Raw genomic sequence first — 26480 nt, forward strand, 5'->3', positions numbered from 1 at the left:
TTGGTTTAGCAGATCCATTGTGCATACTTCCAGTCATGGGACACTTGCATGGTATGGGGGTGACATTGACTTTGCTGTTCCTGCCACTATAGGCTGACACTGGAATCACAAAATGATTTCTTCTCTACCTTGTTTGACAGGAAAAAGAATCTGAAGCCACGATGTTAAAACAGCAAATAGCGGAGCTGAAGGCTGAATTGAGTGACCTCACATCCTGTGAGCCCCAGGACAAGGAGACGGTGGCACAGATGAAGAAGCAGCTTCGCCATCTTGAGGCTACAACAAAAAAGCAGAGTAAAGAGATGAGTGAACAAGTGGGAAGCATCGAGCAGCTGGAACAGGTCAGCCAGGATCTGGGTGGGCAGCATCCAGAGCCACCCAAGCTATGCCTTTAACTGCCAGCTTTCCTTTTCCAATCCAAAAGTAAGCAACAAAGTGTCTCCAGTCTTGGAGAACATCACAAACAGGGCTTCACTGTCTCCCTGTTCATGGCATAGACACATCATTCTGGAATTGTTAGTCATTTGGAGACCTGCACAAGGGATGAGATTAAAGATTAGATTTATTTTGAGTCACAGTCACATAGTAACCCATTATAGCACCAATTCACATGTTGTCTGTAAGCAGTTAGTATAATCTTCCCAAGAATTAGCCAAAGCTGAGAATTAACCGCAAGGAAATTCAACTTCATACAGAAGATTCTCCTCTACACTCCCTCTAATGCTTTCACATCCTTCCTCCAGTGTGGTGACCAGAAAAGCATGTAATACTTTGAGCAAGGTCTAACCAATGATTTATGAAGTTCACACATAACCTCCCTGCTCTTGTATTCATGTGCAAGAGCACATCAGCCAGGATATTGCCCCAATTGCCCCACACCCACTGTAATATGGGTATTTTATCCTCCATCAATCAGTCTGCCATTCAGTGACACTGTGATTAATCTGGGAACTAATATCATGCAGCTTGACCTACCCATGCCCCCTGATCTTTAACAGTAAATATTGCTTTAATTGCCTCTCGAGGACCTTTTGCAATAAACAGAGAAGCAGAATTGAAATGCATATTGGCTATTATAAGCTCAAATGGCAGAATAGGTTGAGAGACTGAATGGCTTGCTCTGGCTCCTATGTCCTTATACAGTTTAGATTTAGAATTTTGTTTCTTACATCTATCTCACAACATGAGGGAGTAAAAATCTTAATGTTGCATCTCTGTTACAGTGTACAAGCAATAAGGAAGGGAAATGTGGGAGGATATTGCCCAAACACTGAGACTGTATACATGTATGTACAGTCAGATATGTGGTCAGATCGATGTGTATTGATAAATCTGATGGCCTGGTGAAAGATGCTGTCCCAGAGCCTGTTGGTCCTGGCCTTAATGCTGCAGTACTGTTTGCCAGACAGTAGCAGCTGAAACAGTTTGTGACTGGAATCCCTGATAATCCTTCGGATCCTTTTTTATGCACCTGCTGATGTAAATGTCCTAAATAGAGGAAAGTTCACATACACAGATGTGCTGGGCTGTCAGCACCACTCTCTACAGTGCTCCGTGATTGAGGGTAGCACAGTTCCTGTACCAGGCGATGACACAGTCAGTCAGGATGCTCTCGATTGTACTCTTGTAGAAAGTGCTGAGGATTTGGGGACTCATGCCAAACTTCTTCAGCCTTCTGAGGTGAAAGAGGTGCTGTTGTGCTGTTTTTGTTCACCACACAGCTGGTATGTACAGTCCAGGTACCTCGGTGATGTGTATGCTGAGGAACTTGGAACTACTCACCCTCTCAACTACGGTCCCATTGATGTCAATAGGGGTTATCCTGTCTCCATTCCTCCTGTAATCGATGCTCAACTGCATTTTTTTCAAAGGAAGAGTTTGTTTTCTTAGCACCACTGTGTCAGGGCATTGACTTCTTAGAAGGCTGTCTCACCCTTGTTGGAAATAAGGTTTATCAATGTTGTGTCATCTGCAAATTTGATCAGAAGATTGGGAGCTGTGCACGGCAGCACAATTGTAGGCTTATGGGGAGTAGAGGATGGGGCTCAGGACATTGCCCTGGGTGATCCTGAGATGAAGGTCAGAGGGGCAGAAGTGAGCAAGCCCACTCTTACCACCTGCTGGCGATCCGACAGGAAGTCTAGGCTCCAACTGCGCAAGGCAGGGTGCACGCCAAGGTCTCTGAGCTTCTTGTCAAGGCTAGGGGGAATAATGGTGTTGAATGCTGAACTGTAGTCCTAGAACAGCTTCTGGTATTAAGCATCCTTCTCCAGATGTGTAAGGACGGTGTATAGAGCTGTGGCTATTGCGTCATCTGTCGATCAGTTGTGTCGGTAGACAAATTGTAGGGGTTCCAGTGTGGGTGGTAGCAAGTTTCAGATGTAGTCCTTGACCAACCTCTCAAAGCATTTGCTTATGCTTATGACATCCCTAACTTTACAAGGAAGTTAAAAGCACGTAAGGATATGGTGGCAAGAGGAAGTTATCCATCCTCTCCATCCTATTCCAACATTCACATTTATTATGGCTGCTCTTGATTTTTTATTTAGCGATATCATGGTAACAGGCCCTTCCGGCCCAAACCCTTACCATCCAATTACACCCATGGGATCAATTAACCTACTAACCTATACACCTTTGGAATGTGGGAGGAAACAGGAACATCTGGAAGAAACCCACACAATCACAGTGGAGAACATACAAACTCCGTACAGAGAGTGGCAGGAATTGAATCTGGGTCGCTGGAACTTTAATAGCATTATGCTAACCACTACACTACCATACTAACCTGTACCTCAGTTTTGCTTCCCTGGTCATTAATTCCCTTGGCTAACAAATACCTGTTGATTTCAGTTTGTTGTGTTTTGAGGGAACCAGCATTGCATTTCCATTGACATTTTAAGAACTATTCCCCAATACCATTGGTGAATGACCTAGCTATAAAGTAAGGAGAGTCCTTTATTCTGGACTCACAGCACAGCAAATAATTCCTCTCTGTGTTCTTCCTCAAATTATTTGGTTATTGTAAGCACCCCAAAGGGCACAGCCTCAGTAGAAAGAGCAATGCACACAAAATGCTGTAGGGACTCAGCAGGTTAGGGAGTGTCCTGACTCCTGACGAAGGCTCTCAGACCAAAACATTGACTGTTTATTACTCCCAGTAGATGCTGCCTGGCCTACAACATTTTGTGTGTGTTGCTCTGGATTTCCAACATCTGCATAATCTTTTGTGTTCAGGATAGAAAGATCTTCTTTTAGAACAGAGATGAGGAGGGATTTCTTTAGCCAGAGGGTGGTGAATCTGTGGAATTTACTGCCACAGTCAGCTGTGGAAGCCAAGTGTTTAGGTATATTTGAAGTAGAGTTGATATGTTCTTGATTAGTGAAGGTGTCAAAGTTATGGGAAGAGGGTAGGAGGATGGGGTTGAGAGGGAAAATAAATCAGCCATGATCAAATAGCAGAGCAGACTTGATGGGCCGAATAGCCTAATTCTGCTCCTGTGCCATAAGGTCTTAATAGGACTGTGTGCTTGAGGCATCATACACTAATTTGCTACACCTCCTGCTGGGTCCAGTGTCTGGATTTGCGTAGGCAATGCTGGGAAATGCATGGTTGAGATTTGCTTGGGTTGCTTTGGTGGCTGAATGGGCTGTCCATAACCACGGATTTGATTAGACACTCACCTATAATACCTTCCAGAGGTTGTTATCATGATCTTAAACCCATTTCTAAAGTGAGGAGAGACATATGGTTAAAATAAAATCTTTTACTGGCTGTATTTTATGTGCCTGCATTATGGTTGTACAAGTTTTTACAATTGTACAACAACGCATTTGCTCTCAATGAATCGTTTCTCAAAATTGGGTCACTATAGATCAATATTCTCCCAACCCAGCATTCATTGTCTGCAATACATGTTGAAGCAGATAAGAGACCTTGAGAGAGCAAGCTGTCGAGGCCTGCATTGTCAGTGTGTGCAGGGAGAGATCCTTGTTAAGATGTCATGAAAAGAGCAATTAAATGATTTCTACACCTGGCCAAAACTCTTTGAACTTCCAGAACCATAACATTGAAGAAATACACTTTCACTGAGGCTAGATAATATAGAAGCAGCTTAATTTTCAGAGGTGCTGAATAATATGATTGACACATTGCTTTTAGAGCTAGGCTGTCTACATTGCAGACAATTACCCTGGTCCACAAATAACACATCTGGTTATCTTACTGCAAATACAAAGACAGCGTTTGGTGATTTGTCCACAAATATCTGAAGGCACCTAGTTTATCCTGCTCCTGTTTGTATCCTGATAATGTTTCTCAAAGTCTGCTGAGAGGAATTGGCTCTGCACTATTCCTCTCAGCAAAGCTTACCAGAGGCTAGGTAAACCTTTCTGTTTCTTTCAATAGGATAAAACATACCAGGAGATGGCAATTCAGCCCTTTTATCTGTTCCATCTTTCAACAAAATCAATTTTAGTTGTTAAAACATGTTCAAAGTAAATTTATTATCCTAGTACATATATGTCATCATATAACACCCTGAGAGTCATTTTCTTGAAGGCATACTCAATAAATCCAATAACCATAAAATAATCAATGAAAGACCACACCAACAGAGCAGTCAGCTGGTGTGAAAGAGACAACAAACTGCAAATACAAAAAGAAAGAAAAAGATAAATATATGCATACATACTTAAATAAGCAAGCATTAAATATCAAGCCAACACTGATTTCTCTAAATGATAGTTCCACACTCCTGTCACCTTCACACTGAAGAAAAATCTCTTAACTTCTTTCCTGAGAGGCTTGGGTCTGATTTTAAAGTTATGTTCCTTTGTCCTGGGATTGCAGTATGAAAGGAGGCCAATCAGCCCATTGAAGCATTGTTGGCTCTGTGCAAAATAAGCTCCACAAATCCTGCTCTCCTCCATCTCCCCGTACACATATATTTTAATGTTATCAAATTGGATCTATTCCATTACTATCTGACCAGTGCTTTCAATCCCTGTATATAAAAGATTTTCCTTTGTCACTTTTGCTTCTTTGACCAATTCCACCATTCAGCAAGTGCTGGGGAATGTATGCTTGAGCTCCTTTAGCACATGAATGGATAGTTAATGGCATTGAACTAACTGGGCATAACCTATTGGAGGCTATTATCTTGATCTTTTGCTATTCACAGTATTTATTAATGAGTTGGATAAGAATATGTCCAATGTACCTTTCCACCAATGGGAACAAATCCAACCTATCTATTCTGTCTAGACCATAATCTTAATTACCCTCTTGACATCCACTTTTCCAAGGAGGACTTCCCAACTTCTTCTGTCTACCCACAGAACTAAAGATTATCATTGCTGGAACCATCCCAGTCTCACATTTCTGTAACCCTCCCAAAAACCTTTAGGTTTTATCTCATACGATGGAACAGTCTTTTCTATTCCTCTGTCAATTCCTTTCAAAATGCTAAACCTCTCAAATAAGTCATACATACCTCATCTAGATAATATAACCCCAAAAGCCTAGTGAGCTTGGGTGAATGTGTTTTCTCCCCTAGGACTGACAACTCCTTGGAAGATGCAGTGAGTGCCCTGTATACGAAGCATCCAATGGAGTCGAACCAGGACCAAGGTGTTCTACATCCTCCCTTATGTTCTACCCTTCCAGTTATAAGGTGTAGGATCCCATAAATCTTATCAATGACTTTTTTAATTTAAAAATTAACTTTATTCATAACAATACATAGAGGAAATACACTGAGTACACATCTGTTCAGATAATCAGTGAACATCAGAGTAATGTATCGAACAGTGCAGAACTGTACAGGCCCTTTGGCCCACAATGTAGTGCTGATCTTTGAAACTAAGATTAAGATCAATCTAACTCCTCCCTCCAACATAACCCTCCATTTTTCTATCATTCATGTCCCTATCTAAGAGCTTCTTACATATTCCTAATGTATCTACTTCAACCTCCACCCTAGCAATGCATCTGTGTGTAAATAAACCTATTTCTGACATGCCCCCCTCCCATACATTGCTCCAATCGCATTAAAGTTATGCCTCTACCTGTTAGCCATTACTATTGTGGAAGGAAGGTGCTTGCTATCCACTATCAATGCCTCTTATTACAGAGGAATCACATTTTTATACATCTTTTCCTCTATTCACTATACATTAGAATAATACATTTTTTAATAATTTGGCTCGGCAGAAGAGAGTGCATGTACAAAGCACGCAAAACAGGCCATTTGGCCTAACGCATCCATGCCGACTGAATGGCCTAAGTCAGTCCTATTTACTTGGGTTTGGCTCGTACCCCTCTAAGTATTTTCTATCCATGTACCTCTCCAAATGTTTGTTAAACTTTGTGCCAGCATTTCAGCTTGTGTGGAAGAAGTTGCTCCTCAGATCCCTTTTGCAACTTTCACCTCTCATTTTAAACCAAAGCCCTCTAGTTTTGGTCTCCCCTACCCTGGGGAAAAGACTGCGGCTATTCACCTTATCTGTCTCATGTCCTCCTTGAATGATACTCCTATGAAGTACTCAACAGGACTCAACTCCTCAGTGTCCAGGGGTGACAAGCCCAAAACTGTGGTCCTTCCTCACAAAGTCTTTGTATTGACTGAGCCCATCAGCATAAAATCCTGCATGCTTGAATGGTGTCTAACAGCAATGTGCACCTGCAGACATCTCTTTAGTCTGGAAGGACAGCTTGGCTCAGTCTGACCAAAGCACAATTGACAATGAGATGATGAGCAGTTGACAGGGGTCTTAGTGTGTACCCTGGGAAAAATCTGTAGGTTTTATACTCCATGACAACTTTTCAGAGATCAATGTACCTTATTTAAATGATATCTATACTTTCACCATTTCATTTTTTTTAAGTTTAGAGATACATCGCAGAACAGGCCCTCCTGAGCCACACTGCCCAGCAACCCACTGATTTAACGCTAGCCTGATCAAATACAATTTACAATGTTCAATTAACCTACTAACCAGTATTTCTTTGGACTGTGGGAGAAAACTGGAGCACCAGAATGAAACCCAAGCTATCACAGGGATAACTTACAAGCTCCTTATAGGAGTTTCTCAGTTCCTCACAGGAACTGAGCTCCGAACTCCAATACCCTAAATTGTAATAGCATCTAGCTATCCTCTACATTACCATGGCATTTAGATCTAGATTCATTGATTATTTCATTGATTATTTTATCTAGATCTTTCTTCCTTTTGGTTCTAGTGGATGACTTCAGACAGTAACAGATTCTACCTGCACATGTTACCACTTCATTTAATTCATTCAACGCCTTTCTGTAATTAGATGCTCCCCACCACACTGCACCATCCATCATCAATCATTTTGTCATTGTAGACCTCAGTTGTGATCTTCATTATGTTATCTAAATCATTAATGCTTGTTGTGAGTAATTGAGGCTCTACAGTTGATCCAGGTGGGAAATCATAATACCTTCCTCCTCATTTGATAGAAATCTACTATTCCCACCTTCTGTCCTTTTATTGCTGAACCAATCTCCTAACTACATTAGTAATTTGCCTTCAGTTCCCACAGGTTTAATCTTAACTAATGGCCTTTAATGTGGAAGTTTATTGAATGGATTCTGCCTGAAATACACTGATGTTCTATCTGCTGTTCAAAAATTAAATTAGGTTCATTAGCTGTGAGCCTATCCTTTTGGGACGGGTAGAGCTCAGTTCGAGTTTCTTTAAGGAGTCCAGTTACTGTGTGTGAGAAAACAAAGTGTAATCTGCATTTGTATAGCTGATTTCATAGATTTACTTTGTCCAGTGGCAAACAGTGTAGTTCAATCACTGTGTTGGAAATAAGGTTTGCTTTTACAAACAGTGAGATGCTGATGTCTGCATAATGTTTAATGCTTTTAGGTCTGAGGATGAGATGTTGAAACTAACCTTAAACTCTGTTCCTAGGGGATGAATGGGAGGTCAATGCCATGTTAGGGGATGAATGGGAATTGAACGCCATATTAGGGGAAGAATGGGAGGTGAATACCTTGTCAGGGGATGAATGGGAGGTCAGCTCCATGTCAGGGGATGAATGGGAGGTCAGCTCCATGTCAGGGAATGAATAGGAGGTGAACGTCATGTGAGAATTTCAGAGTCTGAGATATCACAGACCCATGTGTAAAGATACCATGACTACATCCTCTTTATTTTGTCAGAGATACAGGCAGTAAAGAAGGGGCCTGTATTCTTTGCCCATTCTTATCTCCCCTAACGAGGGTATGATGAGCCCCCAGTTTGAGGCAATGTTGCCTGTGCAGTGAAGGCACTCCTGTTGCCAAAGTGGAGAAAGTTCCATAATTTAGACCCTGTGATTAAAAGATATGGATATAAAGTGGTAGGAGAGTTGTTGTCAGTGTCATTCCCATATGTCTGCTGCTCTTGTCCTGGTGGTTGGATTTTGAAGGTTGGGTTGAAGAACTACAAAGGATTAGAATGGATTTTGCAGGGTGCTATGATGGTGTAGTGGTTGGCAGGAAGCTGTTACAGCTCGGGGCACCAAAAATCAGAGTTCAATTCCAACATCATCTCTACGTCCTCCCCGTGGAATGCATGAGTTTTTCTCCAAGTGCTCCAGTTTCCTCCCACAGTCCAAAGACATAGTGCTTTAGTAGGTTAATTGGTCATTGTAAATTGTCCTGTGTTTAGCTAGGGTTAAATCGTGGATTGCCGGACAGCGCAGCTAGAAGGGCCTATTCCACGGTGTATCTCAATAAATAAATTTCCCATGTCAGGGGATGTAAGTCACAAAGAGAGCCTTCTTAACCAACACACCCCACTCCCAGCCTATGAATCAATCCAAAGAGATTAAAGAGAAATTAGCTTTATTTGTCACATGTACATTGAAACAAGCAATGAAATATGTTGGTCTGCATCAAATCAAATCAATGAGGAACTTTCTGAGCAGCCTGCAAGTGTCACCATACTTCTGCTGCCATCATAGAAAGCCCACAACCTGCTAGCCCTAACCATATGTGGAGCAAGTCAGGGCACTCAGAGGAAATCCACACTGTCCTGAGGAGAGTGTTCGAACTCTGTGTAGACTGTGGAAGGATTGGAACCCCAGTCAGTGATCACTGGAGCTGCAACAGTGGGCTTGTGGTCAATGTGGACAGCTTGTTGCAGTATAGATCTGAGAACTAGGCCATTTTGAGTGATATTGAAGGCAAAAAATTCCTGTGCTTACTCATCACAGAGGCAATACTGACAGGAAAGGAGCTGATGGTCAGCTTCTACAGACTTTTTAAAGCATCTTCCACAATAAAACAGAGTTCAGAGTTCAAAGTAAAATTAATTATCTATATATGTAATTGTCACTATATATAACCTTGAGCTTCATTTTCTTGCAGGCATTCACAGTAGAGGAAAGAAATGCAATAGAATCAATGAAAAACTACACACAAAGACTGACAAACAGCCACTATGCAAAAGAAGACAAAACTGTGCAAATAATAAATAAATAAATAATACTGACAACATGAGTTAGAGTCCTTGAAAGTGAGTCCATAGGTTGTGGAATCAGTTTAGTGAAGTTACTCACACTTGCTCAGGAACCTGATGGTTGAAGGGTAATAACTCCTCCTGAACCTGATGGTGTGGGACCTACCTAAGGCCCCTGCATCCTTTTCCTGATGAAAGCAGTGAGAAGAAAGATGCTTTCTTGCGGCAGCGATCCTTGCAGATATACCCAGTAGTGAGAGGGCTTTACCTGTGATGGACTGGGCCGTATCCATCACTTTTTGCAGGCTTTCTGGTTCTTGGGCATTGACATTTCCAAAACAGGCCATGATGCAACATTAAATAAGTAAAAGTTGTTAAATGGGACTTGCTGATGGTTTCTATTTCTGATGTGACATTTTCCTCCTCTTGAGCATTTGTTACCTTCTTACCTAGTTAGATTAATTCTCAGTCTGTTATTCTCTTTCTTTGTTGACATTGATCTTTGCTTCTCAGTACCTATTTGTTGCTACAGTCTCTCTCTATTTATAAACCATATAACAATTACAGCATGGAAACAGACCATCTCGGCCCTTCTAGTCTGTGCCAAACACTTACTCTCACCTAGTCCCACTGACCTGCACTCAGCCCATAACCCTCCATTCCTTTCCTGTCCATATGCCTATCCAATTTTGCTTTAAATGACAATACCGAACCAGGCTCTACCACTTCTACTGGAAGATCATTCCACACAGCTACCACTCTCTGAGTAAAGAAATTCCCCCTCATGTTACCCTTAAACTTTTGCCCCCTAATTCTCAACTCATGTCCTCTTGTTTGAATCTCCCCTACTCTCAATGGTAAAAGCCTATCCACGTCGACTCTATCTATCCTCCTCATAATTTTAAATACCTCTATCAAGTCCCCCTCAACCTTCTACGCTCCAAAGAATTAGGACCTAACTTGTTAAATCTTTCCCTGTAACTTAGGTGCTGAAACCCAGGTAACATTCTAGTAATTCTACTCTGTACTCTCTCTATTTTGTTGACATCTTTCCTGTAATTCGGTGACCAGAACTGTACACAATACTCCAAATTTGGCCTCACCAATGCCTTGTACAATTTTAACATTACATCCCAACTCCTATACTCAATGCTCTGATATATAAAGACCAACATACCAAAAGCTTTCTTCACCACCCTATCCACATGAGATTCCACCTTCAGGGAATTATGCACCATTATTCCTAGATCACTCTGTTCTATTGCATTCTTCAATGCCCTACCATTTGCCATGTATGTCCTATTTGGATTATTCCTACCAAAATGTAGCACCTCACACTTAACAGCATTAAATTCCATCTGCCATCGCTCAGCCCTCTCTTCTAACTGGCCTAAATCTCTCTGCAAACTTTGAAAACCTACTTCATTATCCACAATGCCACCTACCTTAGTATCATCTGCATACTTACTAATCCAATTTACCACCCCACCATCCAGATCATTAATGTATATGACAAACAACATTGGACCCAGTACAGATCCCTGAGACACGCCACTAGTCACTGGCCTCCAACCTGACAAACAGTTATCCACCACTACCCTCTGGCATCTCCCATCTAGCCACTGTTGAATCCATTTTACTACTTCAATATTAATACCTAACGATTGAACCTTCCTAACTAACCTTCCATGCGGAACCTTGTCAAAGGCCTTACTGAAGTTCATATAGACAACATCCACTGCTTTACCCTCATCAACTTTCCTCGTAACCTCTTCAAAAAATTCAATAATTGTCAAACATGACCTTCCACGCACAAATCCATGTTGACTGTTCCTAATCAGACCCTGTCTATCCAGATAATTATATATACCATCTCTAAGAATACTTTCCATTAATTTACCCACCACTGATGTCAAACTGACAGGCCTATAATTGCTAGGTTTACTCTTAGAACCCTCTTTAAACAATGGAACCATATGAGCAATATGCCAATCCTCCGGCACCATCCCCGTTTCTAATGACATTTGAAATATTTCTGTCAGAGCCCCTGCTCTTTCTACACCAACTTCCCTCAAGGTCCTAGGGAATATCCTGTCAGGACCTGGAGATTTATCCACTTTTATATCCCTTAAAAGCGCCAGTACTTCCTAATCATCATAGTTTCCATGACTTCCCTACTTGTTTCCCTTACCTTACACAATTCAATATCCTTCTCCTTAGTGAATACCGAAGAAAAGAAATTATTCAAAATCTCCCCCATCTCTTTCGGGTCCATACATAGCTGTCCACTCTGATTCTCTAAGGGACCAATTTTGTCCCTCACTATCCTTTTACTAGTAATATAACTGTAGAAACCCTGTGGATTTATTTTCACCTTACTTGCCAAAGCAACTTCGTATCTTCTTTTAGCTTTTCTAATTTCTTTCTTAAGATTCTTCTTACATTCTTTATATTCCTCAAGCACCTCATTTACTCCATGCTGCCTATATTTATTGTAGATATCTCTCCTTTTCCTAACCAAGTTTCCAATATCCCTTGAAAACCATGGTTCTCTCAAACTTTTAACCTTTCCTTTCAACCTAACAGGAACATAAAGATTCTGTACCCTCAAAATTTCACCTTCAAATGACTGCCATTTCTCTATTACATCCTTCGCATAAAACTAATTGTCCCAATCCACTCCTTCTAAATCCTTTCACATCGCATCAAAGTTAACCTTTCTCCAATCAAAAATCTCAACCCTGGGTCCAGTCCTGTCCTTCTCCATAATTATACTGAAACTAATCAGTCTCTTCTCAGTCTTTCTCGGTCTGTCTCCTTTTACTCCATGTTTTCCTGTATTGTCCCCTCCAACTGTTGTCCAAATCTGAATCAGGTTTATTTTCACTGACATAGGTTGTGAAATTTGTTATTTTACAGAAGCAGTACAGTGCAAGACATAAAAATTACTAAAAAATACAATAAGAATATTAAAAATTAGTGCAAAAAGAGAGCAAAATAGTGAGGTTGTGTTAATGGATTTGTGGTCTATTCAAAACTCAGATGGTGTTGTGGAAGAAGGTGTTCCTAAAATGTTGATTATATGTCTTCATGTGCCTGTTTCTCCTCCCTGATAGTTGCAATGAGAAGAGGGCATGTCCTGTGTAGTGGGAGTCCTTCATGCTGGATGCCACCTCGAGGCACTGCTTTGTGAAGATGTGCTTGATGTTTTGGAAGCCTGTGCCGATGATGCAGCTGGCTGAATCTACAAGCCTCTGCAGCTTTTTCTGATTGACCCATTTATCAGCCTCTTTCTGCCATCTGACCTACTCACCCCCACCTCACTCTCTCCTCTTCTTCCTCCCCGTGTATTCAGAACCTCCTCCGTTTGGAAGTGGAGCTGGAGCGGATGAAGCAGATTCACATAAAGGAACTAGAAGACAAGGAGGAAGAGCTGGAAGATGTCCGTAAATCCTACCAGCGAAGGGTATGCTCTTCAATGTGTTTAAGAAAGTAAAACAAAGTGATTTGCAGTTCTATAGAGCCTTTTTTCATCCCTCCCAAAATGCTTCACTGCCAGTGAATGCCTTTTGACATGTAATCACTATTGTAACCATGGTAGACTTTGTACAATGGGCTCCCATAGCCAATATTTATTTAGAGATACAGCACAGTAACAGACCCTTTTGGCCCAATTACTCCCATATGACCAATGAACCTACTAGTCCGTATGCCTTGGACTGTGTGAGGAAACAGGAGCAGCCAGTGAGAATGTACAAACTCCTTACAGACAGTGGTGGGAATTGTACCCAGGTCGCTGGTGTAACACTAGCGTGAACAACCAGAGACCCAGTTTTAGTGACATTGACTGTGCGATAAACACTGCATTATCCAGGGGGGTGAGATCATCTCCCCTTTCTACAATATAATATCATGGATCTCAGATTCCCATCTGACCTCATTCCATTTCAGGTCTGATGATGTCGCCGGAAACAGGCAACACTCTCTTGTTATTGCACTAGGATTTATTTTCTTTTATTTAGAGATACAGTGTGGAGTCAGCCCCTCAAGTTAAGCCACTCCAGCAACCTCACAACCCCAATTAACCCTAATCTAATTGTGTGTGGCATCCGTTAGTCTTGCGGGACCCTGGATCTGCGCCCTCTGCTGGGTGCAGGCCTGGGCAGGGTTGTATGGAAGACCGGCAGTTGTCCATGCAGCGAGTTTCCCCTCTCCATGCCACCGATGTTGTCCAAGGGAAAGGCAAGGGCCGATACAGCTTGGCACCAGTGTCGTCACAGGAGTTGCCAGAGCGAGGTTGAAGGCAACGTCGGACTGCCTTAGGGACTCCAGCTCCGGATTTGTCCTCAGGGTTTACTCCCGAAGCCTTTCCCATGAGTGGGTATGGCTGCAAGGCAGTGGAGGTTTGAGATCAGTTTTCCCTCTCTTAGATGGACTGCCTTCCCAGGCTGACAAGCTTCATCTACCTGAACTAATCTAACTAATGGCCAATTAACCTACCCACTACATCTTTGGATTGTGGGAGGAAGCCGGAGCACCTGGAGAGAACTCACTCATTCCATGGGGAATGTGTACAGAAACTCCTTACAGAACGGTGTTAGAATTGAACTGCGAACTCTCAGCTGCTCGTCACCAATGTCAGCCTGTGTTCCTGCGGCCACACTCCAGCTGACAAAAATGAGGCAGCACACGTTCACTTTGGTTGTGACAGCTTGGATTTAAGCTTGACCCTTTGCTCAGACATAACTCTAGATATGCCTCTGGGTCCCTTCTGTGTGGCTGAGCAAAATGTGTCGATAGTCAAAGCAGGAACAACAACCAATCTACTGAAGGAACTTGGTGGGTTGAGCTGCATAGAACAGTACAGGCCATGATGTTGTGCTGGATCTTTAATCTACTCCAAGATCAATCTAACCCTTCCTTCCCCCACAGCCCTGCATTTTTTTCCATCATCCATGTGCCTATCTAAGATTCTCTTAAATTCCCTAATGTATCTACCTCCACCATCACCCCTGGCAGTATGGGGGTGGTGGGCAAAAGGAATTGCCAGCCTTTCAGGTCAAGATCATTCATTAGGACTGGTTCATGTGGTCAGGAGAAGCCATTATTCAGATGTTCAATTCTCATACCAATATTACGTAGGGGCAGGGGTAGGGAGGGCACAGGAGTAACTTGTCTTTGGTTTCTTATACGGGAAATGGTATTGTATGATATACCACGTGTCCATCGTGGGCACGCTATGTTGGCGACAGTTGTGGACAACCCCAGCACATGTTTGGGTTAGAGTCATAGAAAACTACAGCACAGAAACAGGCCCTTGGGCCCATCTAGTCTGTGTCAAACCATTCAAACTGCCTAGTCCCATCGACCTATACCTGGACCATAGCCCTCCTCCCATCCAGCTACCTACCTAAACCTCTTAATTGTTGAAATAGGAATTGCAACCACCACTTGTCCTGGCAGCTCGTTTCACACTTTCACGACTCTGAGTGAAGACTATTCCCCTCATGTTCCCCATAAACTTTTCATCTTCCACCCTTAACCGATGACCTCTGGTTGTAGTCCTATCCAACCTCAGTGGAAAAAACTTCCTTACATTTACCCTATCTATATCCCTCATAATTTTGTATACCTCTATCAAATCTCCCCTCAGTTTTCTATATTCTAGAGAATAAAGTCCTAACGTATTCAATCTTTCCTTATAACTCAGGCGCTCCAGACCCAGCAACATCCTTGTTTATTTTCTCTGCACTCTTTCAACCTTATCTATATCTTTCCTGTAGGTAGGTGACCAAAACTGCACACAGTACTCCAAATTAGGGCTCACCAATGCCTATACAACTTTAACATAATATCCTGGTTGTTTGTGTTGGTTGTATGATCACTGTATGATTCGATGTACATGTGAGAAGGAAATGAATCTGAGCAGAGTGAGAGGGACGTTAAAGATAAAGTAAGTGAATGCTTGGGCAGATGATAAAATACCTGAGGGGTCCCTCTGGGCTGTGGGTATTTGTGGGTATTTGCAGAATCCCTGGGGAAGCCTGATGTTGCCGGCACTATACACTGCCTGAGTTTTGGGAATCTTTTCCTCTGTCACAGCTCCGTCAGCTGGAGATGCAACTGGAACAAGAATATGAGGAACGTCAGCTAGTTCTTCATGAGAAGCAGGACCTGGAGTGTCTGGTCGGAACACTTTGTGAACAGGTCAGTGTGTGTGAGATTATTTAATGGGTGAGCTGGATACATTTTATAAACATGAGATGCTGAAAATCATGAGAAACACACACACAAAATGCTGCAGGTCGGGTAGCATCTATGGAGAGGAACAAATAGTTGACTTTGGGACTGAGACTCTTCATCAGGACTCAAACTCTGGGACTGAAATGTTGACTATTTGTTCCTCATCATAGATACTGCTCCAACATTTTGTGTGTGTGTGTGTGATTCTTTTCATAATGCACATTTTATTACACATCAGAACCTCTAACTTTATTTTTATATAATTCTTTATTCTTTCCAATTGTTGTTTATTGTGTGTCGTGCCAACACACCACAGCAAATTCCTGATACCTGTAAATATGTAGAGAATGGTGAATGAAGTTGCTTTCACATCACCAACGGAGGCAGTGTGGGTACTGCAGAGGCCTCCTGCAACAGCAGACTGCTGCTTTCAGCAAAACCAGCAACACTCCCAAAGCTAAATAGAATATTGATTAGGCATTTAACTGGCTGCAGCAATAAACGTTCAAGTCTGCATGAAATTTTCTGGAATCAAATTGAGTGTAAAGTTTAAAGTGTGTAACAGAATGTCTTTTGGATCAATAGTGTGTGTCTGATCACTAGTCCAAGTTGTGCACAAGTATAAATGGGGGGTACAGACAGTGCACCATACGACCGTAAGACATCGGAACATAAGGTCACAGAGCATGCTACAAGCCTGCATCCCTTTGTGACTCTGAGGATTCAGGTTCAGATTTTCAATTTGTATTTAAAGTCTTTGGTATCAAGTCACACTCAGACACCAAGCAACCCTTCTTTGTGTGTGATTTAGAAGAATGAGAGAGGAATCTAATTGAAAGCTGCCAAATACTGAAAGGCATGTAATAAATAAACTTGAATCTTGAGTTTGGTAGGTTGTTGATTAGAAAGAATAGGAAAAGTTGCAGGGCGAAAGAAGAAAAGTAAATTAGCCATGATCAAATGGAGGAGCAGACCCGATGGGCCAAATGGCCTAATTCTGCTCTCACAACCTCTCAACATGTTACTTGGCTCTCACCATTTTGGCCTTTACTTGAAGGGGGACATCTCAGTAATTCTGGAATGAAAAGCCTCATCCTGAGAGCAGATGTGGCAGAGATGGAGGAACAAAGGTTTCTCCACATCTGCTCTCAGGATGAGGCTTTTCATTCCAGAATGAATGAGATGTCGCCCTCCTTAAAAGAAAGGGCTTTCCTTCCTCCACCATCAATGCTGCCCTCACCTGCATCTCTTCCATTTCATGCACATCTGCCCTTAACTCACCCTCCCACCACTCCACCAGGGATAGGGTTCCTCTTGTCCTCATCTATCACCCACCAGCCTCCACATCTAGCACATAATTCGGATTTGGAACAAGAAGGCAGCGGGAGAGCACCTAAGGATTTCCAGTGGGAAGACATTTTGACTTCTTGGGGGAAGAGAGAGGCCAGACTGCGCAGGTGCATAACATCAGCCAGTTGAGCGTGAACAGTTTAAGAAGAAGGCAGCCATATCCAGCGGGCAGCGGAGTGAGAGGCAGCAGAGTGAAAGGGCTTTGGCTCAACGGGCTTTGGCGGTAACGGGATGAGGTGAGGCAGTGGTTGATTGCAAAAGGAAGTATTATGTGTGTGAGGCCGGTTTTCTGTGGTCGGTGTCAGATGTGGGAGGTCCTGGAGTCTCCTGGCATCCCAGACGGCCACATCTGCACCCGGTGCATCGAGGTTCAACTCCTAAGGGATCATGTTAGGGAACTGGAGATGCAGCTCGATGACGTTCATCTGATCAGGGAGAGTGAGGAGGTGATAGAGAGGAGTTATATGCAGGCGGTCACTCCGGGGCCACGGAGGACAGAGAAATGGGTCACAGTCAGGAGAGAGAAGGGGAAGGGGATGAGTCAGGTACTAGAGAGTACCCCTGTGGCTGTACTCCTGTTTGAGTACTGTTGAGGGGGCGAAGGACAGCCTACCTGGGGGGAAGCAACAGTGGCCGTGCCTTTAGCACAGAGTCTGGCCCTGTGGCTCAGAAGGGTAGGGAAAGGAAGAGGAAGGCAGTAGTAATAGGGGACTCTATAGTCAGGGGGTCAGACAGATGATTCTGTGGACGCAGGAAAGAAACTCGGATGGTAGTTTGCCTCCCAGGTGCCAGGGTCTGGGATGTTTCTGATCGTGTCCAAGATATCCTGCGGTGGGAGGGAGAACAGCCAGAGGTCGTGGTACAAATTGGTACCAATGACATAGGTAGGAAAAGGGAAGAGGTCCTGAAAGAAGGCTACAGGGAGTTAGGAAGGAAGTTGAAAAGCAGGACCTCAAAGGTAGATTAAATTAAATTAAGGTAGTACCTCAAAGGTAGATTAAATTCAAATATGTCTGACCAATGTTTTTGATGTAATCAAGAAATTGGTACTTTTTTACATTCTACTTGGTCTTGTTTTAAAATTCAACCATTTTGGATAAATCTAAGACTTTTATTGGAACAAATTACTGGAGTACAACTCCCACATAGTCCAGTATTATTTTTATTAGGAGATGTTGAAGGGACAATACCGAAACTTAAATTGAATAAGTATCAGAAAAAATTTATAAAAATTGCATTGGCAGTAGCCAAAAAAGTTATCGCAGTTACTTGGAAATCTGATTTATATTTAACTATGGATTGTTGGAATAATGAAATATATAGTTGTATTCCACTTGAAAAAATTACATACAATCTAAGAAATGAATATGATATATTTTTGAAAATTTGGCTCCCATACCTACAAAAGATAGGATTAAATACATAGGTCCTTTGAAGATAAAATTATAAAGTAACTGGGGAAAGTAAAAATAAATATTAAAATTATTTTGAACTCCATGGAGCATGTGGGGATCCTCCGATATCCAGGCAATCTTTTACTCTTTTTTTTCTTTCTTTAGATAAGGGTTAAGGGGGGGAGAGTTAATATTATTTTTCTCACTATTTTATCATAAATAAATATAAAGAAAAAGGTAGTAATCTCGGGATTACTATATGCGACAGTGAGAGTAGAAATAGAATGAGGTGGAGGATAAATGCGTGGCTGAGGGAATGGAGCAGGGGGCAGGAATTCAGATTTCTGGACCATTGGGACCTGTTTTGGGGCAGGTGTGACCTGTACAAAAAGGACAGGTTGCACTTGAATCCCAGGGGGACCAATAATCTGGCGGGCAGGTTTGTTAGAGCTGTTGGGGAGGGTTTAAACTAGTTTGGCAGGGGTGTGGGAATCAGAATGTGAGTGCAGGTATTAAGGTAGAAGGACAAGGGCATGATGCTAAGAGTTCTGAGGTGATGAGGAAGGACAGGGAGGGAACGAAACATAATTGTAGCCAGTTAAAGGGGTTGAAATGTGTTTATTTCAATTCTAGGAGTATTAGGAACAAGGAAGATGAACTTAGAGCATGGATTACTACGTGGAACTATGATGTTGTGGCCATTACTGAAACTTGGTTGGAGGAAGGGCAGGATTGGATGATGCAGGTCCCGGGGTTCAGGTGTTTTAAAAGGAATAGGATGGGAGGTAGAAAAGGGGGGGAGTGGCATTGCTGGTCAGGGATAATATCATGGCTATAGAAAGGGAGGACGCTGCAGAGGGAGTGTCCACTGAGTCGGTCTGGATGGAAGTCAGAAATAGGAAGGGATCAATCACTGTGTTGGGAGTAGTCTATAAGCCCCCAAATAGCCCTTGGGACACCGAGGAGCAGATAAGTAGGCAGATTTTAGAATGGTGGACAAAATACAGTAGTTATGGGTGATTTCAACTTCCGTCATATTGACTGGCACCTCTTGAGTGTAAGGGGGATAGATGGGGCTGAATTTATCAGGTGTGTCCAAGAAGGATTCCTGCACAGTATGTGGACCGGCTGACGAGAGGAGAGGCTATACTGGATCTAGTTCTGGGTAATGAACCTGGTCAGGTGGCAGACATCTTGGTCGGGGAGCATTTTGGTGAGAGTGACCACAACTCCCTTAGCTTCAGTATAGCTATGGAAAGGGATAAAATCAGGTGAAATGGTAAAGTGCTTAACTGGGGAAGGGCTAACTTTGAAGGGATGAGGCAGGAACTAGCGAGAGTAAATTGGAAACAGATGTTCAAAGGGGAAAGCACAGAAGTAATGTGGGAGAATTTTAGGGACCACTTGAGCTGGGTTCAGGATAGGTTTGTCCCACTGAGGCAAGGAAAAAATGGTAGGAAAAGGGAACCGTGGCTGATGAAACACGTGAGGCAATTCGTCAAGAGGAAAAAGGAAGCTTATGTTAGATATAAGAAGCAGGAAGTAGGAGGGGCTAATGAGAAATATAGGGTAGCCAGGAAGGAGCTAAAGAAAGGACTTAGGAGAGCTTGAAGGGGGTATGAGAAGGCCTTGCCATGTAGGATTAAGGAGAACCCCAAGGCGCTCTATGCGTATGTGAAGAACAGGAGGATGAAGAGAACGAAGGTGGGACCACTAAAAGATAAACAGGGCAACATGCGCCTGGAGGCAGAGGAGGGTGAGGAGGTCCTAAATGAATACTTTGCTTCAGTATTCACAAGTGAAAAGGATCTTGATCAGGGTGAGGTCAAAATAGAGCAGGCCTGTGTGCTGGACAATGTGGAGATTATGGAAGAAGTGCTGGATCTTCTTAAAAACATCAAGATTGATAAATCCCCAGGGCCGGATATGATACACCTCAGGTTGTTGTGGGAATTGAGAGAAGAGATCGCTGGAGCATTAGCTATGATCTTTGAATCCTCTTCGGCTACAGGGGAAGTGCCAGAGGACTGGAGAATGGCAAATGTAGTTCCCTTGTTTAAAAGAGGTAATAGGGAGAATCCTGGGAACTATAGACCGGTGAGTCTTAACGTCGGTGGTCTGCAAACTACTGGAAAGGATTCTTAAGGATAGGATCTATGAGCATTTGGAGAAGTACAGCCTACTCATGGATAGTCAACATGGCTTTGTGAAGGGAAGATTGTGCCTCACGAGCCTGATTGAATTTTTTGAAGAGGTAACAAAAGAAATTGATGAGAGAAGGACAGTGGATGTGGTCTACATGGACTTTAGCAAGGCATTTGACAAGGTCCCTCACGAGAGACTCATCCAGAAAGTCATGAGGCATGGGATAAGTGGAACCTTGGCTGTTTGGATAAAAATTGGCTTAAAGGAAGAAAGCAGAGGGTAGTTGTGGAAGGGAAGTATTCTCCCTGGAGTTGGTGACTAGTGGAGTGCTGCAGGGATCTATCCTGGGACCCCTGCTATTTGTGACTTTTATAAATGACCTGGATGTAGAGACGGAAGGATGGGTGAGTAAGTTTGCGGATGACATGAAGATTGGAGGAGTTGTGGATGGAGGTGCAGGTTGTCGAAGGTTACAAGAGGATATAGACAGGCTGCAGAGTTGGGCAAAAAACTGGCAGATGGAGTTCAATCTGGTAAGTATGAAGGACAAACCAGAAGACTGAATACAGGGTTAATGGTCAGTTACTTAAGAGTGTGGATGAACAAAGGGACCTTGGGGTTCAAATCCATACATCCCTCAAGGTCACTGCACAGGTTGATAGGGTAGTTAAGAAGGCCTATGGGATGCTAGGCTTCATTAATAGGGGGATTGAGTTCAAGAGTAGAGAGGTCATGTTGCAACTCTACAAATCTCTGGTGAGACCGCACTTAGAGTATTGTGTTCAATTCTGGTCACCTCATTATAGGAAGGATGTGGAAGCTATGGAGATTTACCAGGATGTTTCCTGGTCTGGAGAACAAGTCATATGAAGCAAGATTAGCAGAGCTGGGACTTTTCTCTTTGGAGCGTAGAAGAATGAGAGGGGACTTGATAGAGGTCTACAAGATTATGAGAGGCATAGATAGGGTGGATAGTCAGTACCTGTTTCCTAGGGCACCATTAGCAAACACCAGAGGGCATATGTACAAAATTAAGGGAGGGAAGTTTAGGGGAGACATCAGGGGTAAGTTTTTTACACAGAGGGTTGTGAGTGCCTGGAATGACTTGCCAGGGATTGTGGTGGAGGCTAAAACATTAGGGGTATTTAAGAGCCTCTTGGAGAGGCACATGGTTGAAAGAAAAATGGAGGGTTATGGGGTAGTGTGGATTTAGTACTTTTTATTAAGGATTATATGGGTCGGCACAACATGGAGGGCTGAAGGGCCTGTGCTGTGCTGTAATGTTCTATGATTCTATAATTCTTCTTAACTTCCACCATTTCCAATAGGATCCCACCACCAAGCACACATCTTCCCCCCTCCCACACTTCCTGCTTTCCTCAGAGATTGCTCCCCATGTGACTCCCTTCTCCATTCATCCTTCCATCCTGATCTCCCTCTTGCCACTTATCCTTGCAAGAGGAACAAGTGCCAGAGCTGCCCCTACACTTCCTCCCTTACTATCATTCAGGGCTACAAACAGTTCTTCCAGGTGAGGCAGCACTTCACCTGTGAGTCTGTTGGGTCATACACTGTATCCTGTGCAGCTGGTCTGGCCTCTTGTATATCGGTGAGACCCGTTGTAGATTGGGAGACCATTTCACCGAGCACCTGTGCTCCATCTGCTAGAAAAAGTGGGATCTCCTGGTGGTAACCCATTACAATTCTATTTCCAATTCCCATTTCAACATGTCAGTCCATGGCCTGCTTACTGCTGTGATGAAGACACATTCAAGTTGGAGGAGCAACCCCTTATATTCTGTCTGGTAGCCTCCAACCTGATGGCATGAACAGCGATTTCTCGAACTTCCTGTAATACCCCAATCCACCATTCTCCATTCCCATTTCCCTCTCTCGCCTTATCTCCTTACCTGCCCATTACCTTCTTCTCATGCTCCTCCCTCTTCCCTTTCTTCCATGGGCTTTTGCTCTCTCCTATCAGATTCACCCTTTACCTCATTCACCAATCAACTTCCCAGCTCTTTACTTCATCCCTCCCCCTCCTAGTTTCACCTATAACCTACCACCTTATGCTTCTTCCTCCCCTCCCCCTACCTTATTGCTTTTTCTTCTCACCATCCCTTCAAGTCCCGATGAAGGGTCTCAGCCTGAAATGATGACTGTTTACTCTTTTCCATAGATGCTGCCTGGCCTGCTGAGTTCCTCCAGCAACTTTTTTTTATTTCTGTTTTTCACCTGCTTGTACATCTATACAAACATAACTTAATTCAGTTTTTTTCTATATTATCATTTATTGCATTGTACTGCTGCCACAAAGTTAATAAATTCATGACATATGCCGGTGATATTAAACCTGATTCTAACGTTGAGTGCAAGGTTGTTTCTGCAACATCACTCAGCTAGCTGATATATCTCATTCAAGTAGTACAGGCAACCCTACCTTCCATGCAAAGCAGATGGAACAATACAGGTAGTACAGGCAGTCCAGAGCCTTTACCTACCCGAGTTGTATCAGTCTCCTTCAACTCACTACAATAGAGAGGCATGTCAACTGCATTTTATTTCAAAGTAAAATACTGAGCTGGATTAAACTCAGGGTCACATTGGGAGAAACATTTTATTCTTGAACTGAAATTTTGGGGTTGAAATTCATCCTGTGCAAAATGGCCAATATGAGACTGGCTGTCCAGTCTGCACAGAAGGTGATGGTGAATTCAATTCGTAGGAATTGAATTAAATATCAAACACTTAGTCGATCTGGTACTATTTATTTTGTTTCAATACCCAAGATGCATTTGCAACCCTATTAATTTCATTTGGCAGAATATGACCAGTTAAAGAAATATTCACTTCTATATCAGTATATCTCTTGAGCAAGTTGAAAGGTGTCCATTCACAAATTAAAGGGGAAAACATTTGATTTTGTCCACATGCAACGAGCTTACTTCTCCACTCTTAATGTGTGGAGCAGCAGCCATCAGTCTTGGCCTGCTTGGACTGGTTGGTGGGAGGTGTAGGACTGAAGTGCATGTAGACATTAGGCAAAAGCAAAGTGTAGAATGTAGAACACTACAGCTCAGTATAGGCCCTTCAGCCTATGAAGCTGTGCTGTCCTTTTTACCTACTGTAAGATCAATCTAACCCTTCCCTTCCCTCTATTTTCCTTTCATCCATGTGTTCCCTTAATATATCTGCCTTTACCAGACCCCTGACAGCACATTCCATGCACCCACCACATTCTGTGTTTTTAAAATAAAAAGCTATCTCTGACATCCACCTTCTAATCACCTTAAAATTAGCCTTTTCTGTCCTTGGAAAATGTCTCCTGCTGTTCCATTGATCTATGCCTCTTATCATCTTGTACACCTTTATCAGTACAGTCAGCCCTCCTTATCCGCGGGGGATTGGTTCCAGGAACCCCTGCGGATACCAAAAAACGCGGATGCTCAAGTCCCCTATATAGCCTGACCAGTGCGGTGGTCTTTAGGACCCAGTGGAACCCCGAACCTTATTTAACCTGTCTCAGTGCACTGGACATTAGGATCTGGGGCAGCTCTGAATCCACAGTGCTTAAAAATAAAGTGGAAGTAATAAAGTGATCAGAAAGAGGTGAAACACCATCGGTCATTGGAAAAGCATTAGGCTACAGTCGGTCAACGATCAGAACAATTTTAATGGAGCATGTGAAAGGCCCGATGAAAGCTACAATTATTACTAAGCAATGCAGTGGTTTAATTATTGAAATGCATACATTTCTTAAGCGTTTTATATGCATAGAAAGGTAAAATGTATACCATATACTAAGACAAACATTTGACTAACTGACGCTAAATAATACCAGTGTACCTGTTACGATTTCAAATCTGACTTAACGCCGGACTCAGGAACGGAACTCATTCATAACCTGGGGACTGCCTGTACTTTTAAATCATCTCTAGATTACCTATAGTACCTAATACAATGTAAATGCTATGTAAATAGTTGTTATACTGTATTGTTTAGGAAATAATGACATGAAAAAATAGTCTGTACATGCTCAAATAACGAGTGCTGGAGAAAGAACTTCCGGGTTTTCCCGATCCGCGGTTGGTTGAATCCACGCATGTGGAATCCATGGATAGGGAGGGCCGACTCTATATTTTAATGGCTTGCTGACCTGTGCTCAGAATGGTTGTTTGTTCTCTCAGTGCGACCCAAACCCTTCAGATGATAATTGAAGATCCAAATTGAAATTGGATGGTTGGATCTTGGTCTGGTACAACAATCTGAATGTGTTGGAATGTAAGAAGCTGTAGAAACAGTAGACTAAGCCCAATACATTACAGGCACATTGGCCCTCCCCATTGGAAGTGCCTACTTGAGGCACTGCCTTAAGAAGGCAGCATGATTCATTAAAGGTCATCACCATCTGGGTCTTGTCACATTCTCACAGCTACCAACAGGCAGTAAGTACAAAATCCTGAAGTCCCACACCACAAGGTTCAAGAACAGCTACTTCCCTTCAACCATTTGGTTCGTGCACAATCTGCACAACCTCAGTATAACAACATTATGAACACCTTTCACTAAAATGGCAAACAAGAGAAAATCTGCAGTTGCTGGAAGTCTGAGCAACACACACAAAATGCTGAAGGAATTCAGCAGGCCAGGCAGCATCTATGGAAAAGAGTAAAGTCGACGTTTCAGGCGGAAACACTACAATGGACATTTTTTTTGTTCTGATTGTGTTCTTTCTTGTAAAAATTGTGTATAATTTATGTTTGATTTATGTTTTCCTTGTGAATTTTGTGTCTCTGATGCTTCGTGCCTATGATGCTTTAGCAAATAAGTTATTAATTGCATCTGTGCAAACGTGGACTAAGCTGGTAATTAAGATTGTGCCAATTGGTTCAAGAACCAAATGGCTGAAGGGAAATGACTGTTCTTGAACCAGGTGATGTGAGATCCCATGTTCTGCATCTTCTGCCTGATAGTAGCAGTTAGGTCTGTACCAGAAAACCAGGATATGACTTATGGAGGGCTATTGGAGGCTAAGGGTGAAGAGACCATTTTGAACGAGGTTGGAAGCGACATTGGATGTACGACAACTCTAGCAGGGTTTGCAAGGTTTCCTACAAATGAAACCCAATAGCATGAATGGCAGTGATGTTTCACTACCAGATGAACTCAACGCCTTCTATACTTGCTTTGAAAGGGAGAATATAACTCTAACTCTGAAGATCTCTACTGCACCCGGTGACCCTGTAACCTTGGAGGCCAGTGTCAGCCTGTCTTTAAAGAGGGTGAACCCTTGCAAGGCAGAAGGCCCTGACGGAGTACCTGGTAAGGCTCTGAAAACTTGTGCCAAAACTTGTGTGATATAGGGTTGGGAGTATTCAAAAACATTTTCAGCCTCTCACTGCTATGAGCAGAAGTTCCTACCTGCTTCAAAAGGGCAACAATTATATCAGTACCCAAGAAGAACAGTGTGAGCTGCCTCAATGATTATCGCCCAGTAACACTCACATCTACAGTGATGAAATGCTTTGAGCGGTTGGTCATGGACAGAAAAAACTCCTGCCTCAGCAAGGACCTGGACCCACTGCAATTTGCCTATCGCCACAATAGGTCTACGGCAGATGCAGTCTCAGTGGCTCTTCACATGGCCTTAGATCACCTGGTCAACACAAACACCTATGTCAGGATGCTGTTCATCGACTGTAGGTCAGCATTTAATACCATCATTCCCACAATTCTGATTGAGAAGTTACAGAACCTGGACCTCTGTACCTTCCTCTGCAATTGGGTCCTCAACTTCCTAACTGGAAGACCACAATCTGTGCAGATTGGTGATATTATCTCCTCCTCATTGACGATCAACTCTGG

At 42.8% G+C, this 26480-nt stretch overlaps 1 protein-coding gene across 6 annotated transcripts in view; it reads left to right on the forward strand.

The window, feature by feature from the left end:
* Positions 1–26480, forward strand: part of LOC140738519 (unconventional myosin-XVIIIb-like) — a 680390-nt gene that overhangs the window by 508832 nt on the left and 145078 nt on the right. For all 6 annotated transcript variants that reach the window (XM_073065895.1, XM_073065893.1, XM_073065892.1 and 3 more), the window contains 3 exons: positions 141–341; positions 12839–12949; positions 15586–15690. In XM_073065895.1, coding sequence (XP_072921996.1) covers positions 141–341; positions 12839–12949; positions 15586–15690 — 417 coding nt within the window. The remainder of the gene's footprint in view (positions 1–140; positions 342–12838; positions 12950–15585; positions 15691–26480) is intronic.

This window comes from Hemitrygon akajei, chromosome 14 (assembly GCF_048418815.1).
Source record: "Hemitrygon akajei chromosome 14, sHemAka1.3, whole genome shotgun sequence".
Classification (NCBI taxonomy): Eukaryota; Metazoa; Chordata; class Chondrichthyes; order Myliobatiformes; family Dasyatidae; genus Hemitrygon; species Hemitrygon akajei.